Source organism: Fundulus heteroclitus, chromosome 22, assembly GCF_011125445.2.
Source record: "Fundulus heteroclitus isolate FHET01 chromosome 22, MU-UCD_Fhet_4.1, whole genome shotgun sequence".
In the NCBI taxonomy this organism is placed as follows: Eukaryota; Metazoa; Chordata; class Actinopteri; order Cyprinodontiformes; family Fundulidae; genus Fundulus; species Fundulus heteroclitus.
Window position 1 is genome coordinate 23,171,479 of NC_046382.1, and position 23,653 is coordinate 23,195,131.

General features: G+C 41.0%; 2 protein-coding genes across 2 annotated transcripts in view; one reads left to right on the forward strand and one right to left on the reverse strand.

Moving 5' to 3' along the window:
• zgc:154058 (Frag1/DRAM/Sfk1 family protein) overlaps window positions 1-10,591 on the forward strand; it is a 32,420-nt gene extending 21,829 nt beyond the window's left edge. The window contains exons 7-8 of the mRNA XM_012880514.3: window positions 6,724-6,901; window positions 7,813-10,591. Of these exons, the coding sequence (XP_012735968.2) occupies window positions 6,724-6,901; window positions 7,813-8,069 (435 nt within the window). The 3' untranslated portion in view covers window positions 8,070-10,591. The remainder of the gene's footprint in view (window positions 1-6,723; window positions 6,902-7,812) is intronic.
• A 1,989-nt stretch (window positions 10,592-12,580) lies between these two features.
• mat1a (methionine adenosyltransferase I, alpha) lies at window positions 12,581-22,267 on the reverse strand. The gene is made up of 10 exons (XM_012880637.3): window positions 21,991-22,267; window positions 20,712-20,789; window positions 19,396-19,518; window positions 19,190-19,302; window positions 18,416-18,559; window positions 17,804-17,929; window positions 17,627-17,719; window positions 17,348-17,530; window positions 16,307-16,440; window positions 12,581-14,280 (listed from the first exon to the last, which is right to left on the reverse strand). The coding sequence occupies exons 1-10, from the start codon at window positions 22,055-22,057 to the stop codon at window positions 14,178-14,180; spliced, it is 1,164 nt and encodes a 387-aa protein (XP_012736091.2). The 5' UTR covers window positions 22,058-22,267; the 3' UTR covers window positions 12,581-14,177.
• Window positions 22,268-23,653: the final 1,386 nt, after the last annotated feature.

Genomic DNA, 23,653 nt, shown 5'->3' on the forward strand with positions numbered 1-23,653 from the left:
GTTGAAATCTGCTTTCTGGGAAAGAATTTCTTGGCGTTTAAATATTTGGAGCGCTGGCTGGGAGCCTAGACTGCGCGTGTTTGCAGACTCGTACCGGTCACGCTGTGGGGACATGCATATTTGTGGTGCCTGACTCCATTTCTGGGGAGGTCCAGTGCACATTAATGCAAATGGTCCAAACATCTCAAAGTAATGACTTGATTAAGATTAAAGTGAAGGGGTAGGGTTATGTAACTTAGAGTTCGTCTGTGAGTCATTTTCCAGAATATCTGGCTTGCGTAATGTTTTTGGTGGTGTTGCGTTTCTTCTTGATTAAGACGAAGATAGCCTGGCATGCGGGAGGGAGTTACAGGAAGCATCAATGAAGCATTCTTAATGTTGCCCTGAAAACCAGCAGCCTGAAAGAGGGAGATGTTTGAGATGAAACAGTTTTGGTTTGATGTGTCGGCTTTGTGCGGCTGCCACATTGTGCACCAGCTTTACAAAGATTGTGAATTTGCTGACTGTTCCTGTGAATAAGTGAAAGACGGAAAAAGTAACTCATGTCCAAAACCAGTGGCTTTTACGTGAACTTTTTCCTACTTTTGGTTACAACAAAACCGCCACCTCTACTGTATTTTACTGGTGTTTTAAATGACAGGGTAACAGAATGCAGTGCGTACTTTTGAAGTGAAAACAGTAGGACACAAATCGGAAAAGGCTGGGCTACATTTGTATTCAGCACGCTTTACTCTGATACTCCTAACCTGAGCTGCAGCTTAGCCCTCCAACGGTGCAACAACCTTAAACATGCAGTCAGCGCTTCGGTAAAATGGTTTATATTAGAGCTGCACTAGACATCAAATCACAGCTGTTATCACAATATCAATGTGTGCAATGTTGCAATCTCTCAGAACATGCTGGCAATCATTATTTAATGTTACATTAGAGTTCATGCGTCATGCATTCAAATTCTGCGTACCAATAATGTTTCTGTTTGACGCTGTAAGCTTTTACATCCCCCATTGCTCCCATTAGATGTGTGTTTTAGTGTCCATGATTCTGAAGCTCACTAAGAGAGGTGGAGACGTTGTGACCCAGGAAAATGTGGGTTAATTGTAATCATAGTATTGAGCCACAGTATTTCAATTAAATGCTTTCCTAATATAGTGCAGTCTTAGATTAGATCAGTGCGTATTAATGTTTTACAAAAGTCCAAAATCAAATCAAATCAGAAATCTGTGGAAAGACTTTTTGTTCATTCTCCATCCAATCTGAATATGCTCCAAAAAATAAAAAAATGTTGGAGAAGCTTTAAGCCTCTAGATCAGGGGTGTCAAACTCATTTTGGTTGAGGGGCCGCATACAGCTTAATCTGATCTAAAGAGGGCCACACGAGTTAACTCATTGCAAGATTAAATAGAACTAATAAATGTGGACTTGTTGTTGATTTTTATATTAAGTTAATTTCACTTTTACACAATATATTATGAATAACCTCAGCGTTTTTAAGAAAAGTATGTGCAATTTCAACAATACTTTTACTCAGTTAAACGTTTACTTGTGCATTATGCATAAGAACTGATCACAGTGATTGTACAATGTTGAAAAACATTTATTCACATTTTTTGGAACTTAAAAACACTGTCCTGCATGACAAAATACATCAAACAGATAGAAATTAAGAAATGATTTGAATTTTTTCACACCTGAAGCTTAATCTGCTAATTAAAACACAGCGCCCCTTGTGGACAATATAGGAACTGCATATTTTCAATTAAACGAAGTACATGTTTTTTTCAATAATTGTTTTACCATTCTCTTCCTTTTATCTTGTCCACTTGTGAAAGTCAAATCTGATGAGCTCTTTCTGGCATCTTATTGCCACATTGCCAGACAGGACACTGGGAATTTTTTTTTTTAATTTTTTTTTTTTATAATGATAATGCATTTAGCCACAGGGCCGGACTAAATTGTTCGGCGGGCCGTATGTTTGACACCCCTGCTCTAGATGTACAGATCTGGACAGAGTTACATGGATTTGTAGCTCCACGGAACGACGCATCTACAAGTTACTGACAAGACATTTTATTGTTTTTGAACTGAGAATCATTCGTCTTTTTCTTTCCGCTCGATAATCACCCACTACTTTGTCACGTAAAATCACAATAACATCTATTTAAATTTGTTCTTTTAATGTGACATAACCAGAAACATTTCAAGGCACGGTTGAGTTTGGAAAACACTTAAAACATCCCAAACTCTTTGATTTTTGGGGCCTCTCTGATTCAATTTGTCTGGAGTCATGGAAACCAGAAAGACATTTTGAGACATATTTTTTTTAATCCATTTCGGTGGAAGACTTGACCAAACTCTATAAATATCTTCTAAAGACCACGACAAAGAGTGCTTGTTTTGTACCGGCGTAACAGATGTGCAGATGTGGCAGCTTGTGTACACACACACACACGCACACACACACACACACACACACACACACACACACACACACACACACAGGAATTTACGGGAAGAGCCAGGGGGGAATGAATCATCAAGCTGTGCGGGGCCAGATGCAGAGTAGGTGGGCAGACGGGGTGTGTGGTGCAGAGGCCCATCTATCGCCAACCACAGGCATGATGCTGTCTGCGTTTTCTGTTATTTAAACCAATTTCAAAGGGATGCAAAGCTGTAGCTCTGAATATGAATAACCAGGGCCTTAAACTACTCAAAAGACAGGGGATTATGTTGCAAAATTAGGCAAATACACACAGCTTTTCTAGTTTCTGAAACATCCAGATGGCTTCATGATCATTCTGGTCAAAAAAAGAAAAAGAAAAAAAAAAAGGGTCCAGTTGGAGTAACAAGCAAGCAAAACAAAGTGAGTGAAAGCCTCAGTGACGAAGCACGTGCTAACCTAGACCGCCTCAGTTTCCACACGTTTGTTACATAAGACGCAGACGGCCCATCTGCGGCACAGCCACGGGGGCTTTTCCTGCGCGTCGGTCTAATTGTTTGGAAAAACAAACACAACTTTAGATGACAGAGAAAGACTCTGTCTTTGTGAAAGCTGTCAGGGAAAACTACTGAGCGACGCCTTCCTATTGAGTTTTAAATCCGACCGAGGCTGTTCTCCAAGCGCATTCAGCTGTTTGGTGTAGAGATGGAATAATACGCTTGTCAGACTTAGTTACTAAATTCTGCTTTTTTCATTAATGTTCTAAACGAAAATTTCTTTCGATCTTGGATTGATTGTTGATGAATTACAGACCGTTGGCGAGCGTTCAGGACGTCAGGTGTCGTCAAACGGCTGAGTCTCTAATTGAGTTTCACTTCTTCTGTTCCCACAAAGTAAAACCGGAGCTCACAAACACTGATAAGTCTGGCTTGTCCTCACACGCCTCGTCGCCGTCTGACTAAACACAGTCACTCCGATTCACATTATCAAACCGATCTTGTTTAGTCATTGAGTCGTTTTACATAATGACGAAACACTTCACAGGATCATCCCGTAGATCTTGAACCAGCTGTCAAAGGAGCCGGACCAGGTTCTACCAACGATGATGTAAACATTTGGCTCAGAAAATAAATAGAAAATAGTTCTATATGTATTTACATTATACATTGTTTCCAGTGTATAATGCACCTTGTTTCCATAGCTTCCAGTAGAAGCTAAGCCAGTAAATTTACTCGCTAAAATCTGTATTTTTCCAGTTGACATGCCCTGTTACGCCATTATAAAAGCTGTAACATGTAGCTTAAAATGTTCCAAAATATCATGTTTGGTGTCAATATTAGTTATAATTAACAGAAGAAATAGGAACAGTAAAATATTTTTAATTTTGTAAGACTTTGCTGTCATGACAGTGATATTAATGTTAATGTATTCTAATATAGATTTCTGTTATTCTCAGTAAGCAGACGAGGAAAAGAAATGTACAGTTTCTTTGTTTAATAATTTAATAATAAAACAAAAATCAGCACCTCTTTGGTGTACGGGCTTGCATTTAGTATTGAGCAATGATTTTGAATATAAAGGAAATTAACACTGATAGTTCATGCTCAGAATTTCCACAACTGAACAAGATATTTTTCAATATTTTATTTGTTTTTAAGCTGCAGATATTGTCTTCTTATTTTACCCATATACCATAAATATACAATATTAAATTAAACATAAAGAAATCTCTCTCAAAGTTTTAAGTTTTTCTTAGACTTAAAATGTAATAAAATCTGTCAAATATCACTTTAAAACAAGCAAACGTTTACCAATACTGTCATTTAGCTTTTGCAGCTTTAGATGATTTTATTCAATAGGAGCGAGGACAAAAGTTGCTAAATGGATTGTTGAGGTTGCCGTAATGAAACATAAAAACAATTTTATCACATTTGACATAATTATACTTGAATGAAGTCCTAATGATTCATAACCTTCCTCACTAAAGCGGGCAAAAGTAATCCGAGCTGGGTAAAGACGAGTAAGGTGTGCAAAAACGGGTGCGCCAGTGGAACTGTGCCTCTAGTGTCGCAAATCGGAACAACACATACACAACGCTCGCTACGGAGAACAGCCATTTGCTCAATGGTCTGTTGCCACTGAGTTTTTGCTAACACAGGATAGGTCTATGATGTTGTCTTCTGTTCTATTTCTGGTCTGTTTTTCTTACTGGCTTCCATGTTTGCAGGCTGCTGCTCTTTTGGCAAAATAAATTACCAAATGCTGCACTCTGATTTGGGAACCCTGGGAACTCTCATATGATTGGCTCAGGAACCAGGAAGTAAACACGGGCTACACACTGCACCGAAGTCGATCCGCACCGTACCTCTGATTTTGAAAGGATAAAAATGTGACCAAGACATTGTTGATGGAGAGGACCGATTGTTTATAAGGAATATAACTTTGATCCCGGATGACAAATGAGAATGATTAAGCTTATCTTTGCAGTAAATGTATTACTTTTTGCTCCTTTAACCAGCATCTGAATTAAGCCCCAAGGGATATGGTGCTGGATAACCCTAGGAAACAACATTTTTTAAAAACATCTTTTAACTATTTTTTTTTTTACAATTTCCAAAATCCTTCAGTCCCTGGTTCTCTCTTCACTTCATCTCACCCCATCAAAGAAGTTTGATTTTTATGCCTGGCAAAACCCTACTTTGTTGTTTAGGCCCAATGCTTTGGATCCTTTTTGATGACCCAGTTTCAGACACCAGATTTTTTAATAAAAAATGTCCTTATATGGGCGCACTGGCAGCACAGGAGTAGAGTACACGACCCATGTTTGGAGACCTCAGTCCTCAAAGCGGCCGTCCCGGGTTCAAGTCCAGGCCTAAGGCATGCTGCATGTCTTCCCTATCGCTCTCTGTCTCTCTCTCCCAACCCCATTTCCTGTCCGCTATCTGTCAAATAAAGGCCTTTAGTGCCAAAAAAAAGAGCAAAATAAAAAATGTCTCAACATTTCAAGGCTTCATGATGTTGTGAAAGTTCCCAGGACATGTTGAGGGGGGGGGGGAAGGCCCACAGCATCATGGATCCTCTTCCATATTCTTCATAAATTCTTCATTAAAAGCATGAGGTGCTTCTCCACACATACAAACCCACCTGGAGAGTCCATGCCTAAATTGAATTTGACTTTTGTAAAGGGCCTTGAGATGACATGTGTTGTGTATTGGCGTTATATAAGTAAAATTGAATTGAATTGAAATACACAGTCGCACTAGTGTTTAACAAACTCCTCACATTGTGTTAACCTTAACCAGGAAGAACTCACACATGATGGACAAATCTGTATTTTTACCACTAAAACTGGTGAATAAAGTAAAAGAATGTTGCTTTTGTTGTTGGTCACTTTAAGTGAGTGGAATAGTACAGCTTTTACCTGAAGGCTTAAAGCTATAGGCATACTTGAGTAAAGACCGCACAAGCATAAAAAGTTTAGGGTTGTTTTATACGGATTATCTATGAGATTATAATATGAAAGGATATGTAGCCTAACAGATCTTTAGTCTACAGTGCCTCCCTGTACCAGGGGGATATAGATACAATTCAGCTAAATGAAATAAGACTTTCACTAAGTCATTTATTTAGTAAGTCCTCTGATTTAAACCCCCCCATTGTTAACAAAAACAGCTTTTTAGGCTGATATGTGAAAGAATTTGAATCAGAGATTTATTTTCTGTTCTTTTCATGGAAAAAGCCGTAATCTGGAAATGTAATTTTGTGACTTTATGGATTTGTAATTTCCACAGGAATGTTCAGCATGTACCAGCCAGGTCAAACGGCTGAGAAACAAGAACTACATTACTTCTAGGCTACTGCTCTAATGAAGAATTACCGTATGAGGAGCAGCTTCTCCTAAACCCCTTTAATCGTTGAGCATTTTTCCAGGAAAAGCAATTATTAATCCATGTGAATTAGCCGGACCCTGTCATTTCAGAAAGACTGCTTTGACTCTGCTATCTGCTATGATCCGAACATCTGTGTGTGTTTTATCTATTTTTTTTTTTGTACCTATCGGTGGGAGGCGTGGTCACATGCTCCTAAGCCGATCTTTTGTGTATTGTTCATTATGACTCTTGTGGCCAGCAGGAAACAGAGGCATTCTGTGGCTCAAGGCTGGCATCTCCTGCATGTTTTCTTCCTCGCTCTCGCTTTCTGTAATCCATCAGCTGGTTATCTTTATACTGTATTACTCATCTTACTAAAACCCTGTTGTTCCTTCCCACCCTCTCTCCTCTCGACAGGTGGATAATGCCAAAGTTCTCCACTATGTCGGAGCAGGCATCGCCTTTCCCACCAGCATGCTGTTTGTGAGCCTGCAGTCGGCGCTGACCTACCGACTGGCGAAGACCCAGGGGGAGTACTTCCTGGCCCACCTGCGGCTCTGCATGACCCTGCTGGCCTTCGTGGGCTTGGTGCTCAGTATCCTTTGCAGCCACGGATAGATGACGCCCCACAAGTGCTCAGAGTGGTGACGTGTAGAGGAAACGTAATAGCACACATCGCCTTGGCTAGACTATCAGCACTGTTAATAATGGTGGTGGTGGCAGCTGGTCAGAATTGGTGAGACGGTGATAAATACAGGTGGACCTAGATGAAAATCTGCTGCAAAAGACTTGAGAGCCGGGCAGAGGTTTAATTTCCTCAGCAAAGGTTTTGATCAAAGCGCATCCATGTGTTAGATTGGCCTAGTCAAAGTTCAGACCTAGCTTAAAATGTTCCAAAATATCATGTTTGGTGTCAGTATTAGTTATAATTAACAGAAGAAATTGGAACAGTAAAATGTTTTTAATTTTGTAAGACTTTACTGTCATGACAGTCATATTAATGTTAATGTATTCTAATATAGATTTCTATTATTCTCAGTAAGCAGACGAGGAAAAGAAATGTACAGTTTCTTTGTTTAATAATTTTACAATTGCAAAAATCAGCACCTCTTTGGTGCACGGGCCTGCAACCTGTGGCTCTTTAGGTTAATTTCCTCAGCAAAGGTTTTGATCAAAGCATCCATGTGTTAGATTGGCCTAGTCAAGGTCCAGACCTAGATCCCGTTGATCATTTTTTGGCAAAATCACTGTTGACAGCGATCTGCATCGATCTGCTATTTTGTTTTCTAAATGTGCAACGCTGGTAGAGAGTTACCCCCAAAAAAGATGAATGACATTGAAAGGTGGGTTAAAAAAAAGTGCTGACTCAGGTTGCTAAATAAATGCAACACTTATTCGCTTCAGATATTTACTTGGAAAAAAAAATGGCAAAATGCAGAGTATGTCTACTTCTGCCGTTTTCTTTCCGTTCTGCAGTCCTTGATTTTCCTTAACCCCCGTTTCCAGGCGGCGTGTTTTTCTGCCAGGAGAGTTTCGTCCTGCAGCACGCGGCGGCCATCTTTGAGTGGGTGTTCTGCGTCATCGTCATGCTGTTTTACGGGACGTTCGCCTTTGAGTTTGCCAGCATGTCCGGGGACACCATGGCGGTGCTGGCCCGGGGAGGCACCCTGGCACTGGCTCGGAGAGAACTGAAGCTGGACCCGCTGGTTGGACTGGGAGGACAGTCGCATCCTCATCAACCCGAAATCATCCTGTCCATGTAGCCTCCTCCTGAGGCGTCGCCTTCGCTTCCTGTCAAAACTCCTTCGTGTTACGCTTTAAAAGGAAAAACACAGGTGAGAGCAGCAGCTGCAGTACAGCAGAGCGGCTGTAGACCTGCTGCTCGCTCTGTCTCCTGTCTGCATCAGGATTTATGTCACTAAGGAACTTGTTTGCATTTTGCACATTGATCAGGTGTGACAGCCAGCTAACTCGGTTCTGTCTTTATTGACTAGAAGAAGCAGGTGGGGAGAATGTACTGGTCAAGCCCAGCCGTAAGCCGCTTCACTTTTCCAGATTGGACCATTTCATGCCCGCCATGATGCTTTTTATTGGACGCAGAGAAAGAGAGGCTGCTGGACAGCCCGGCCGACAGTATTAGGGTGTTGAAACTGAGGGAAGGAGTACAGAAATGTTTCACTCAACCGTGGAGAAAGCTCAGTCCAGCACTCTGGATTTTCTAATCATTTATACCACACTTTAAGCAATTTATATCCATTAACTTCTTATTCTCCAAAGATTTCACCAGTATTTCCTCTCCATATCCTGATGCGTTTTGTGCTTAAGCCAAAGATAAGTGGATGACAAAGCTGAAAATTCCAGAATATTTTTTTTTTTTCTGAGGTTTTTCTTTGACCCAAGTTTGAATTGTATTTGAACATTTGCTGTTTAGGATGCCATATTGGTGCTCTAATCCTTTACGCAGCTGCACACCTGTGTATCTAAACCTATTTTTTAACGTGTCCTCGGTACTCATGCTCAGAATACATGGATATTTTATTTCTGTATACAAAGTATACACCTTGTGCCTTACACGGTTAAATGCAAGAACTGATTTTAAATAAGTCTCCTTTTTTACACTTTGTAAAAAGAAAAAGAAAAAAACAACAACCCATGTTTACTAGATTGATATTTAACCTAAAATAATACTGAATTTAGCTGTTTATAGAAGAATAGGAAAAAGAGCGTTCAGTGACCAGACGCGTACAAGCTAATTCAAGCCAGAGCACTTGGTTTATTGGGTTTAGGGAAGAGACGTGACACGTGTTTTCAGGTTCTAACAAAGGGCTGCACCCTGTTATTCCCCGTTAATGGAAGAGAAGAATCTCTTTTTTTTGCTGTTTACCTGCTGGTTTTGTCTTTGTAGCGCAGAACATTACGAGGAATCCGGCTGAAGCGAGGAGGGGGGGAAAAAAAGGGTTGAATTTTGCAAAAACTCTGCCTGTTGGTGCTACCCGTCTGCCTTCTGTTTGGCTTTAATATTTGATATGTTTATGCAAAAAGACTGTAAGATTGCTCATTGACAGAGAGAAGGTCTGTGTGGGTGCCAGAAAAAACGAGAGAAAAATGCAGTTAGATAACCCGAAGGAAGCACAGTTACTGTTTGTTTTTTAGAGATTCAGTGTGGAAACCAGAGAAAGCAGGGGCCTCAGTGCATTTATACTGTAGTAGGCTGTTATCAACCCTGCCTTAAAATACAAACGGCCTCATGTCGCCTTAGAGACGCTGTTTTAGAAGCAAATATTCCGAGCAGGAATTGACTTTAAGGCTGAATGTAAACTTTCAACAGGCCAGAGCTGGAGAGCAGGCGCTGCAACGAGCTGCTAAGCAGGAGCCGCACTGGTCGCCTGCTGCCCTCTGCTGGTCAAGCAGAGTATAGCATCATTTCGTGTTGAGCCCTGGATCTCAGGTCACAGGCAAAGGTCAAAAATTGTCTGTCTGTTAACATTTCTCACGTTTTATTTTCAATAGTCACAGGTTATCATACCCGAGCACACTGATCCAGGTTGTAGTCTGTCAAATCATCCAGATTTACACTACTTTTACAAAATGCATTTTCCCTCACATTGCTGGAAATGTCAAACGGCTAAGTTATTGGATGTTGCAGCGCCGATACAGTGAGTAAAATAATTAATTTAAGTGTTTAAAGACACTTACTTGTTGTTTGTCCCTCACTGAACACTAGTAAACCCCTTTCCCCTGCGCTAGCTCGTCCTCATTTCACGTCACCACGTCTGCCCTATTGTCCCGTTTATGGATCTGTTGGATCTTTTGCACTCAGGAAACTCTTCAGACACCAGCTACAACATTTAACTCGAAGCAGAATGAAACCTGCTTCTTTCTACCTTCTGTTTTATTTCGTCATGCGTAGTATAGGTGCTGCTTTTTCAGTTGTTGGCTATGATATAATAGATTTCTTTTGTAAATCAAGTCTGTAATGTAAAAATAAAGGATACGTTGCTGTAATTGTAGCTTTTGATGCTCAAAAAAATGTAGTAAATATTGCAGGTAAATCAGCTCCCTCACGCAATCAGCAGATCACTGGTGAGAGCATATTGACAAGCTAATAAGTTTCTGTAAGCATCATTGAAATCAAGTATTCGGTACCCCGTTTATTAACAAGCAAAAAGTGCACGATGTGCCTTATGCCTCATAACCATAACCAAAGAGTTGTAGGCTTCAAATTCTATTTTTGATGCAAAGTGATATGATTGTATCCATATTGTATGCCTTAATGCTCCATAAATAAAGAAATTAAAAAATCCAAAGTGTGAATGTGTGGCTTGTGGTTGCCTCTAAATTGGCCTTTCCATCTTAAAACTTCACTTTATACTTCAAGATCTTTATGTTGTTGCTAAAGGGTGAATTATCCAATAGTCAACTACTGAATAGTAATATTTTTTTAACAGTGATAAAGTAGGACTGGTTGGAGTAATATTTTGATCAATGAGGTTAAATGTGTGTGTTTTTAACTTATTTTTATGGGGATCTGTGTCTGACGAATCAAAACAAAATGTGTCAAAACGACCAAAGCCCTAAAGATCAAGGTCATATCCACACAAATTACAACAGACAAGCACACATCATTCAACCTTTTACAGCGACGGACGGATTAAGCTGAACGGCTGGAAGAGAGCCGTAAAATGTCTTGAAAATAAGCTGCATGAGAGCCTCTCTTCAGGTCACCCTGCGGGTTTTCTATACTACATACAGGGACAGCCATGACAAGGTGTAGATTTTTGTGATGTGTTGATTTAGCCGTATGTTTTGGATCGTTGTTTTGTTTTAAGACTCTATTTCCATGCTCTGGTGGAATCTTTATTTAAAATCTCCTCATATTGAAGAGTCCATGATGCCATGCTCTCTAAAAAACTCCCCGTGGCTTTTTGGACGCCACAGCGTCACAGATTCTCCACCGTATCTGGTGGTTTTTCACATATCGCTCCTCGATTTCAGACCAGCCTGAACTGTTTGTTGCTTAAAAGCTAGATCTTAGTCTCATGTGACCAAAGCACATACAGCTATGGCCTCAGTGGGGTTCAGTAAAAACTCCATTCATCTATGTTTGTTGTTTTTTTCTGTCATTACTCTAAAGGAGCTGCTGGGTATGTATGTAGTACCTAATGCAGGGATCACCAACCTTTTTAAAACCGAGAGCTACTTCATCGGTATTGTGTCACACGAAGGGCTACCAGTACCAACCTGGAAGAGTCCAAGGTCACCAATGAACATATTTGCAATGCTCTTTTTTTTGTAAAGAAATTGTAATTTTTGAATCTACATAAATGCAAGTGTGATTACAAAAGTAGAGCAACAGACTAAAATAACATTTTAGATGCAGCTCACTGGAGGAATGTGCTAGTTTTAGTACGGGCTTGAGAACACCACATGACTACCCGGTACCCGTGGGCACCTTGTTGGTGATCCCTGATCTAACGGATGTTATAGAGACCTGGTGACGTTCTCTGACTTATAAAGAACAACACACACCTGCCTGATTGCATGGGATCTTTACTTGTTTTTCCCATTTTTCAGAGTGTCACTAAAAGTGCAATGTTCTATATTTACCCCAGGGTTCTCTTTTGAGGGTCAAAACGTTCATATTTTGGACAGAGAATAAAGATGGTTCGAGAAACAGGTGAATGAAACACTTTAGGTAAACGAGAAAAAAAAAAAAAACATCTCTAAATCTCTGAGGGCCTCAGCTTTTGCAAACGTACAGTCCAGCATTAGCCAGATGTCCAGTCGGATTCAGAACGATTCACGCCTTGACTGCGACCAGACTAAGAACGGCACTAGAAACGCCTTATTGTTGGGGGAGGCCAATTCAAATGTGAATTTAGATCTGCAGAACGGCTCCTCCTCAATAAGCTTAAAAGCTTGAAACTTCTCCTTCACTAGCTCTGAATTAAGAATGCTATTCGCAAGAAGAGATAAAAAAAAACACTTTCAACTACAAGAACCGAAGTCCAGATATTTTGTTTTTCAGCATTTGCTGGATTTATATATATAAGAAAGCAAAAAAAAAGCTAAGCATGAAGTGTAAATGCTTCAGTTATATTTGTTTGAATTGGACTGCTAGAGGTACTGATGTTTGCGCCCCTGTTGCATGTTAATGTGAGACATTTTCCTCTCTCAATAAATATACACAAATTTAAAGATAGAATGTCCAAATTTTTATTCTAAGCCTTTTACAAATCCTTACCAGGGATGGCAGTAAATACGACCAGCACAGTGAATTCAAGTAGTCTTTATTTTAGACATGGCTTCAATTATATTAATGTTACAAAGAAAAATACAATTTTCTCCAGCATCCCCACCCTACAAATGAATCTGTTGCAGAAACAGTTGTTTGCGTCTTTGCTCCTTTTATTGTTTCTTTATTTACATTGTCCATTTTCTCTGCCCATAGAGCAAGCAGAGGATGACACAGATAGTTCACATCTCCAAACAGAGGAAGACCTCCGTCATAAACACGTTGTTGATGCACTTAGTGCCTCCACAGGCTCTTCACAAGGGAAAACTAGATTAAATTAAATTAAACCAAGTGAAAGCTCGAAATTAAAATGTCTGGATGCCCTTCAGGATATCTTTCAGAGAAGCTCCCTGTTTTCCTCTAAATCGAAACATTTAGAGCCTCGATGCGGCAGAGTTGCAGTGAACTCAGTGAAGCTATTTCATAATGCAGCAAAGCTTCACATTCAGTCAAAAGGGAGAGCAGTCTGTATAAATGATAAGGAAATTTACATCTGCAACGCAGCGGATTGGGTCAGGCTCGGAAATAAATTAAGACATTCCTGGTCCACAAACTGATTTAGCTTTAGTTCTGTTTGCCACAAACAGTCCCAGGGCAAGGTTCAATTTCTGACAGCTTCTTGAACTCAGTGGCCCTCGCAGAAGAAATGAAAAACGAGGATTTAAAACTTCCCACCGAGTGGGAAATAGAAATGTAACCTTTTGACAGCCAAAGACACGTAAAAGCACAAAAGGACAAAAGAAAGAGGTGCTGCGACAATGTAAGACTGCAATGTAATTTATAAACTTGCTCCGCTGTGGTTTAATGACCCGCTGCGTGGTACGGCGGTGACAAACAGCTTCATGATTGTGTTGCAATACTTGACTCAGAAACAACACAGAAGTTTTCATAGAATGGCAGAAACAACGTCAGCAAACTCAGTTGTGACATTAGTGTGAAAAAACTCGTGCCGTTTCCTTGCTTCCCGTCAGAAACCAGTTGGGTTGAGGTTGTTTAATTGCATTATACTACCAACTATATATATGTATGTATGTATATATATATATATATATATATATATATATATATATATATATATATATATATATATATATATATATATATATATATATATATATATATATATATCATGTAGCTGTGTAGAAGTAATAATCTTTTGTGTGTTTGTTTGTTGCGAAGCAGGTTTGATCTTTGACTTTGGACCACCTGTAAATTTTTTAAAGACCTCCCTGTGAAATAATCTCCTAACACTTGAACCGTCCTTAAGCAACTTTGAACGTGGGTCTATTTTTCCTAACTTTGGTTTATGTGACTTGATCAGACCATAGGCAAGTTAAGATTAACTAATGTACAGTCAAAAATGCGAAGGTTGAACTTCTGGAAAAGCTTCCACCCAAAGGAGGTGAGAGGGAGTTGCAGCATGCAGTTTTTCGCCGGGAACTGACAGGTTTTTAAAAAGGCTCTTTTGGTCTGAATGGGTTAAATATGCACCTGAACGAGTCGGACGTCACAGTCCATAAAGAGGCACCGTGTTCACGCTTCAAGATGGTTGATCAGGACAAGGGAGGTGAAGCTTTTAATAGACCAGCTTTTTAGGCACCTCCCAAGAAAACTCTGGTCGTCCAAAGTGGCCGTACGCGGCCGTCTGCTGGTAGATTGGCCTCTTCAGCTGCAGGTCCCTGAAGAAGATACACAAGAGACGCAGTATTGGTTATGTTAATGATCCCTTTTTCCACAAATTTATTTATTTATTTTTTTCTACATGGCAAAAAATGCAAAACCTTCTGCTCCACAGCTAAGTGTTTAACTCTGGAACGCTAAGATTTGTGAATCTCTCCCTTAGTATCATTTTATTGTTTTTAATGTTCAGCACTTTGTGTCTGTGGCTGGTGGTAAAGCGCATTATAGATAAAGTTGACGACGTTAATGATGATATCCCATATAGAAATAATGCCAAACAGACTAAACATGGCCAAAAGTAAAAAAGCTGCATAAACGTTTCGCTGCAACTTAGCTTAATTGAGCAAGATATTTGAATTAAATTCATATCCTAAACCAGAACCGTGAGCCTCAGGGAGTATACCTAATTTGAAACTTCGAATGTGAACTCTATGTTTTTGTTTGAAGGTTTACAATAAACCTCAAACTATTTGCAGTGCGTTCTCCACAGCTCCAATCACAATAAAGATTGACCTATAACGTCAAAGGTCATCAACTTTTACGACAAAGACCTATTTTTGCTCTGGCTCCTGTTACATAGAGTTTGTTTGGACCTGAAGAAACCTACTTAAACCATTGAAAATAGCTCATTTATTAAGTTTCATCTAAAAATGCAAACAATGTGCATCGAGACCCCAGGTTGTTATTCAAATCCATGACCTTCTTGCTTAAAGGGGACAGTCCTAAAAACTGACCCACCAAGTAGCTCTCTCATGAAATCAAAGAATCACAAATGGTTTGCATTTTTTTTTAAGATTGAGGAGCAAAGAAGAACACTAAACTTGCACAATGAGGGGAGAATGTCAACTTTATTTAGTTCCAAAAAAATGTAAAAACAAAACAATTGGACTTGTTTTCCGTAGTGAAGACGTTTCGCTTCCTCTCCAGGAAGCTTTCTCAATTCAGAAAGTGTTCCTATAATCTGCAAGTTTTCTAAGTAATTTCTCATACTCACGCACTACTCCCAGGATGTCTTTCCCAAATTGGCGTGCAATATGCTGGTGAAGATTCTCAGTCATCCAGGTCATGGTCATTCCAAAAAAATGACTTTCTGAATTGAGAAAGCTTCCTGGAGAGGAAGCGAAACGTCTTCACTACGGAAAACAAGTCCAGTTGTTTTGTTTTTACATTTTTTTGGAATGACCATGACCTGGATGACTGAGAATCTTCACCAGCTAACTTTATTTAGTAGAATGAGGCCAACTGAGTTCATATTTATCTAAAATGTTGAACTTAAGACTTGAGTTCGTCAAGATTTCGAGCCAGCCGAAATGATGGCAAGCATGCATGTCCCAGGTGGATGTAAACGTTCAAGCTGTAATCTGTGTGTAACGACTCCTTTTGGGGATTTTAGATATTTAGTAGATAGAAAATTAAATCTGGAAATGTTAACATTTCACCAAATCTCTTATTTTCTTTGCCCACCTTTCAGACTAATTTTAAAGATAGCAGAGCCACCCTGTTGTGAGAGTTAGCAGATAGGCTTAAAGCAAATGTGGCGTGAAACACATAGAACGACTGTAAAAACCCATCTCTCCTGTTAACTTTGAATTTAATGGGGTAAACGTGCATTTTAAGCCAAAAACATGATAAATGCCGCCACCCAATGGTGATATGAGATAACAGCGGCACAACCCTAATGCTTTCACTGTTTTTACTTACTTACTTACTTTATATATATATATATATATATATATATATATATATATATATATATATATATATATATATATATATATATATATATCTTTTATTACTGGATTACTTAATAACTATTAGATAAGACACAAAAAAGGGAAAAGGTTAAAGATTGGAGAGGCAGGGTTTCCTTTAACAGATGAAGCAGATTTTAAGCTTTTTTCTTTTAGGTCAGACCTGAAGACTTGTCTTTTGTTTTTCTTCTTTGTTATATTTACTTGAAAACTTGACAGGGTTCTCCTTAACACTAGCATATTTCATGTTAGACATAAAAAGCTGTGTGACTACCTGACTATGACTCCTGGGCGCAGATCAAAGTTCTTGTTGACGATCTTCAGCAGCTCGGACTCACTTTTCTGGGAGGAGCCGTACGTGAACACGGAGATGGACAGAGGATGGGCCACGCCGATAGCATAAGACACCTGAAAAAGTCGTGGAGATGAACATGCTTTTCATCAGCGGAACGACCAGTGGCGGCGCAGAGTAGTGGTGGGTATTGCCAAAGAAGTCACGATTCGATTCGAATCACGATGCATCACGATACTTGAATTATTGCGATGTATTGCAATGCATTGTGATATTTTCACTGAACACTGTTAGAATAAAATACAGCCATTACCAGTGGCTGACTGGCTGTGTATGATCTGGATAGTGTCTTCAATTGATACATAACTGAAAGCAACTGAATTCATACATAGCTGTATTTATTGAAACGACTTTTGGAGGTATTGCCATGAAAACACATATTACTGGTACTGGACACAAATATTACTATTACTGGAGTGGACACACTGACAAGAAGTGCTTGGGATTTATAAAACTTAAAATAACAAAATAAGGATAATCAGTGCCGTTTACATGGCCTCAGTGGTCCTTTAAACCAATGAAATGAAAACATTCAAATGTTTGCGCGTGTAGATGTTGGGGCTAGCTTGCAATCGAATGTTGTTTGTTCGATCAGTGCTTGCGGCGCTCGCAGCTCTTGTTTTTCTGGATGGCGCCTCTGCATGTGTGCCTCTTAAGTTTGCTGTGTTCCCACAGTATTTCATCACGATGTTTGCAAATTGCGTGCGTCATATCAATTTTGTTTTCACCTTCTTTGTTTTTAAAGCCAAAATGTGTCCAAACAAAGATGTATTCCACTTGTTTTTGGCTGATGTTCGCCAACCATTCATGCACTTTTATTTATTCGTTTTTTTAAATTAATAATCAATACTTGCTGTCAAGAATCGATGCATTGGATCGCGAATATTAGAATCGCGATGCATCGTCATGACGATTATTTTGCACACCCCTAGCGCAGAGACAGGACCGGTGCTGGACGCTCACCTGAACCAGAACTCTCCTGCACAGCTTGGCTTTGACCAAAGACTTTGCCACCCAGCGGGCGGCGTAGGCAGCAGAGCGGTCCACCTTGGAGAAGTCCTTGCCGGAGAAGGCCCCGCCGCCGTGAGCTCCCCAGCCTCCATATGTGTCTACAATAATCTTTCTGCCTGTGACGCCAGCATCCCCCTGACGGGCGACAAAAGTAGAGCGAGAGCAAAAGAAAGCCACCGGTTATTATTTTAAAAACTATTAACTTTGTAAAGCGTCATCTCTGGTTTCAACCTGCGGTCCCCCGATGACGAAGCGGCCGCTCGGCTGGAGGTGGTACACCGTTTTGTTGTCCAGGTATTTAGCGGGAACCACAGCTTTTATCACCTGATGGGAGACATTTTACCCACGAGTTTGTTAATCAGGTTTTATCTCGAGGACACGTTTGACTGAGCCCGGAAAGGCGAGTACCTCCTCCTTCAGGACTCTCTGCTGCTCCTCCAGAGAGACGGCGTCGTCGTGCTGGACAGAAATCACGATGGTGTGAACCCTCTTGGGCACCACGGCTCCATCCTTCTGCTCATAATGTACTGTCACCTGTGGGGCAAAGAGAAAGTCTGCATAAAGGTGACATTTGCTCTGATTCTTGCTCAACTGTCTACCACACGTAGAGTCTTACGTCACATTGTAGATGCATCATGATAAAGCAGAGGTGGGTTTTCCGGGGCGGCTAATATCTGATGCATTCATCAATCTAATCACTTCTGTTCACCACAGAACTGGACTTGTTTTAATGCAATTACAACATTCTTTTTCACTTTTTGCATTTTGAAGATACAACTTAGCTATATTAGCCAAGTTAGTCTTTCCCAAAGCAACCAGCTACCCGTCTAGATTCTTGTTTTAGAAGCATTTAGAACATGCCCAAAGGGGTCCAGAGAGGGGGAAAGACACCAGTTCAGAGAAAGGTCTGGTTTAGCGTTTTTCAAGCGTGAACACACACACACACACACACACACACACACACACACACACACACACACACAAAAACAACCCAAGTAACCATTGAATAGACAACCCAACCTGTGTTTTAGAGTCAGGACGCAGCCAGGGCACTGTGCCGTTGCGTCTGAGTTCAGCCATCTTTGCGTTGAGCTTATGAGCTAGGACGATGGTGAGAGGCATGCACTCCTCCGTTTCATCGGTGGCGTAGCCGAACATCAGACCCTGCAGAGGATGGACAGGGTCAGACGTTTTTAAAACAATGTTGAAGCTTTTTAGAAAGTGGCTGTTTTATAAATGACACGAAGGCACAGGAGAGTTATTATCAGGGGTCTCTGCACTTCTAACATAAAATAAACGCTCTGAACACTGGACGAGATCTTTATTTCATGTCGCCCAATCCTTGTCTGTATTGAAATCAGAAAAGTGTGTTAAATATGTTAAAGCTTTGCCTCTTTTAGTTCATCTGTTCAGTCCAATTTAAGTCTAAACAGCCCCATCCATACCAAACCTTGGGTCCGGTTAGCTGTCTCGATCAATTTTCTAAACGTTAGATATCATAAATGTCTTTATGTAGACGTCTTTTTAATCTTCACTTTCAGCCCCAGTTTCATGTTATTTAGACAGAAGACGGTGTAATCTTTTCTTCTCTTTTTGACCAGATTGTGCTTGGAGGAAAGGATCTAAAGGCTTCAGAGAGTGCTGCACTGAAGGTTCTGTGAACACTCCCACCATGTTGTCCAAACTTCGCAGTACTAAGTCAAACACAGGGAATCTTTTATTCTTCACAGCATAACTTGGACATCAAAGCAACACGAGTCAAGTGATGTGAAGTCTTGATTCAAACCGTCCCACCTGGTCTCCCGCTCCGATGTCCTCTTCTCGTCTGTCGACGTGGACCCCCTGAGCGATGTCTGGACTCTGCTGCTCCAGGGCCACCAGCACATTACATGTCTTGTAGTCAAAACCTGCGGATGGAGACACAGCCACTCAGAACTGAAGACACTGGAAACACGAGCCCACCGACCTGACTGCTTTACTTTATGTGTCCGTGTCCTCACCTTTTTCAGAGTTGTCGTAGCCGATGTGCCTGATGGCGTCCCTCACCACCTTCTGATAGTCCACGTTGGCCCGAGACGTGATCTCGCCACAGAGCAGCACCATGCCGGTCTTACATACAGTTTCTGTCGATCACAACGGACCCATTAGAATCAGGACGACCTTCCACCAGGTCCGTGCCACGACCATCAGCAGGCTTTGGAGTCCCATGCACACATTCTCACACACACCTGTAAGTGTACATGTATTGTTGCTATGACCGTCACCGTCATCCCGCTTATTTATCTGTATCCCTTTGTTTTTGTTGCAGCCGACCCTCTTTGCTGTCTGAACAAGATTGGGTCAGCTGTAGCTTTAAATTACTAAAGCTGATTTTGCAGCAGGTATAATAATGCTTGCACCCTGGTTTTTGTAGAACGACTCAGTGTCAGCATGTTACAGCAACCCAAACTCACTATTCTGTTTGTCCAAGTTGTCAGGACAGAATTCAAAAATAAAGAAAACAAAACTGCGACGATCCACAAGCTGTCAACAGAAAAATGAGGACTGACATAATCCTTTCTAAACGTTGAAAGGAGAGAGTTTAAGCAGTAAGCTAAACTGCTAAGCGGGCTGTCATAAAAGCTTCCTATCTACCCATGCTTGTTGGGGTAGCTGGAAAAAGGTGTGTTAGTGGGTATAAACATGAGGAAATGAAGGAGATTGTATGGAAACACCTAGTCCTGTCATGTCTCTGAAATGTGTCGCTTTGATCAGCTCCCATTCTGAATAGATTGCGTAAACTGGGGTTAAATAGGGTTGGATTCACAGTGTTCTGCTGCAGCACGACCTGGCACGTTATTTTTCTGTGTTACTTTTTTTTGTGATGTGATGTTACTGGGAGTAAAATATCAAAGCTCTATGCAAGCTCCCAAATGCTCAAATATTTACCTGGCAGAATCAATCACAACATAGGCCAAGGAAAGCATTTCAGGTGCGTTGCTAGCGCAGATAAAGTGACATTATTGCTGGGTCTTTGCTCAGTGTTAGAGTCACAGTCACATCAAACATGCTGCGGTGCGTAAACGTGCGGTTCACACGGCGTGTGAGAGCAGCAACGCTCACACTGGAGAATTTTGGACCTGTCCAAAACAGCCGTGTCAGTCTGGCCTGGCCGGTGAGCCAGCTGTGTACGCTGCTGTGTAACATGCACATGTCTTCCAACCCCTTTAAAATGGAAGGCTGATTCACAATATAGAGGTGGAGGGTACTGGCTGGACATTTTTTGTGCATCTCCATTTTCTGACTATGGCATAGGTGTGAATTCTTGTTGACTTACCACAGGCCACTTTAGCATCTGGGTCCTGCTTCAGATGTGCGTCCAGCACAGCATCACTGATCTGGTCACATATCTTGTCTGTGGACAAAAATGCATGATTTCAGCAAAAAAACAAAACATTCTTACCACCACAATAGATAAATCACATGCAGAGAACATATTTAAACTGAGATTTCCAGGCCTGTTATTTTGACAAAGCCAGATTCTTTTTTTTTTTAAAGCAGAAGAACTGCACACTTCAACTTTAGGTCTTGTGTGACGTTAGAAACATATATCTCTGTCTAAGAGCTCCCACATTCATATTTGAAAGAGACGGTGTTTTGTGTTCAGCTTGTTAGCGAGTCTGAGGGCAGCAGCAGAGGACAATGCCTCACGAGCCCCCCCATTCATCCCTCTTTGTCGTGCCGCTGAAGCAACACCGAAAACAGGTTACATCAGAAACAAGCCCAACATCTGGCTGGATGGACTCTACAGTAACTCAGCCCATTGATAACCATGTGGTGTTGGACAGATTATTATTTTTTTTCTTCCTATTTGTGAAAACAAACTTAACTTTCAGGGGCCTTTGAACAAATAACTGGCACGCGTGGGAACAGTCCAGACTTTGAGGTGCGTTATCAGCCGCCGCCGCTTTTTTCTATAAAGGCCACAAACTTTTGCGAATAAAAAAAAAAAGACCCACAAAGGTTAAACATAACGCTGATGGGAAAAGTTTAATGCAGAACCGGCGGCTTAATGTTGCACCTGTGGTTTAGCACAGAGTTTAATTTACTGATTATTGATTCTGCACAGAGGACTTTGTAAGATTACATATTTGTGAAGGGATTACAACACATTGACAGGGGGGGTGGATGAGTGGCCTTCACTCACACCGACGTTCGGGCCGGAGTGAACTTTAGCTTTCACCTTCTAGGCCCCAATTTAAAGATGTTTTCCTGGGAATGGCACCAAACTTTGCATGCAACCATACACCAGGCTGCAGCACATGCATCAGCTGCCCCATAAGTGACAGATGAGGGGGGTCATAAACACATGTTGCTGTGAATGAAATACCAAAGATGCCTACAGAGCGAAGCCCCCCCCCCCCGACTCTGTGGAATGATTTTGAACCCGAGTTCAATGGAAAACACCCCCGCTTTATCAGACGTTATAAAGTATAGATGTAAAATTAACCTTTTTTTAGTAAAAGCAAAGTACATTTGTCAAGGCGTGAAGCGTTTCTGTGCCCAAGAAGATCCGGCTTCACACGTTGCACACGGAAAGTCAATTAAAGACTCACCTGGATGTCCCTCTCCTACAGATTCGGAGGTGAACATGAAAGAGCCGTCATCCAGTGTGTCGCTCATTTTTTCCTGCAGGAACTGTCAATCTGCAAGGCTCCTTGATTCCCACCGGAGAGACTCGAAGGCGGCTTTATATTCCTGCTGCTTCTCACCACCAAAGTAACGAGGAGCTGGAAGTCGCGAGCCCTGCAGCCAAAAGAAAGTCTGTCCTGCAAAACTCCACGTCTGAGCCCACATGGCTCAATATATACGGCCGAGGAGGACATGCGCAAACACACACACACTCTCTGTCACTCACACACACACATATAGGCACGTCACGTGAATCCATGGTACACTCCGCTCCGGGGGCTGGGGGGAGTGGATGATGGGTGGGCAGTTCAGCTCACAGGAACAGCTGGTTAACCCTTTGTGTAAAACACGACGCTCCGTTGTGTGTTTACAAGTTTGAACCTGCTTTGGCTGCTCTGCTTCAGTGTGGAGGATCCTGCATGGATGGAGCAAGAATCATCTTCACCAGCAGGGAACCCCCTTCCCCTGTAGCCCCAGCAGGAAAGCTCCCTTTGCTGGGGCTCAGCCGGGTTGGGCCAGCCTATGGTCAGAGATGGAGAAAGTAAAGGCGGTCGCTGTCAGCGCCAGCAGATATGATTTGACGGCTCCTGTTCTTGTCGTAATGAGCCAAATTAGTCGCGCGTGGCAGTGACGAAACGGCAGAAAGCACAAAACAAGGTGATCATCCATCCATCCATCAACTGCTGGTTGATGGATAAACGCGTGGGCCCGTTTGTCCGTGCAGGGTCACAGGGTGGCCGGTGCTTATCTCCAGCAGTCAAGGAGAGGAGAATGCAGAATATGTTGTGTTGGGACTTTGTAAAGTGCTTTAGATGACGTGTGTTGTGAATTGGTGCTATATAAATAAAATTGAATCAACAACTTTTTGGACTTTTGAATCTGTCCTATGATTTTTGACACTACTTTTGTAATATCGTGCTTCATTATTATAACTTGACCTGATTAAGATACAGAATGCTGTAATGTATTTCCAAATTGCTAGATAGCGCAGTCAAAAAACTGCGTTGATAGTAAAAGTTTAGGATATAGTCCGATTTAAGATTTTTATATACATATAATAAAATTATGCCATTGACTTGCTTTTTCTAATGTACTTTGCGGCTGTCATACAGTTGTTTTTCTTGATGAACCTGTTACTGTATGTGCAGATTTGAACGCACAACCAATTGTTGAATGTTTCATGTGAGCTGTAACTCGCTATATTTGGCCAATGTAACATTAAAAGAATGGCTGTTTGTTAATAAATTAAAACAACAAATGCAATTCACTCACTCCATTCAAATCTGGTTCCCTATTTTTAACCTACTGGATCTACGCTATCTTAACTATTGAATCCTCTACAGCATATGTTTCAAAGATGTATATTCTTATTTTTATTGACTGCTTGTAAAGAGTGTGTCTATATAAAATAGTAAAATAAAGATACATGTGTTGTAACGTTGTAATAGTTAGATAACGCATACTAAATCAACACGTTTTACAACATGCCTTCTATTAAAGTAACTGTAACTAATTCTTTCATATACAAGGGCTGTTATTCTCAATATTTCCCTTCTATGTTTGGTGAAAGTGAATTTTACAGCATCA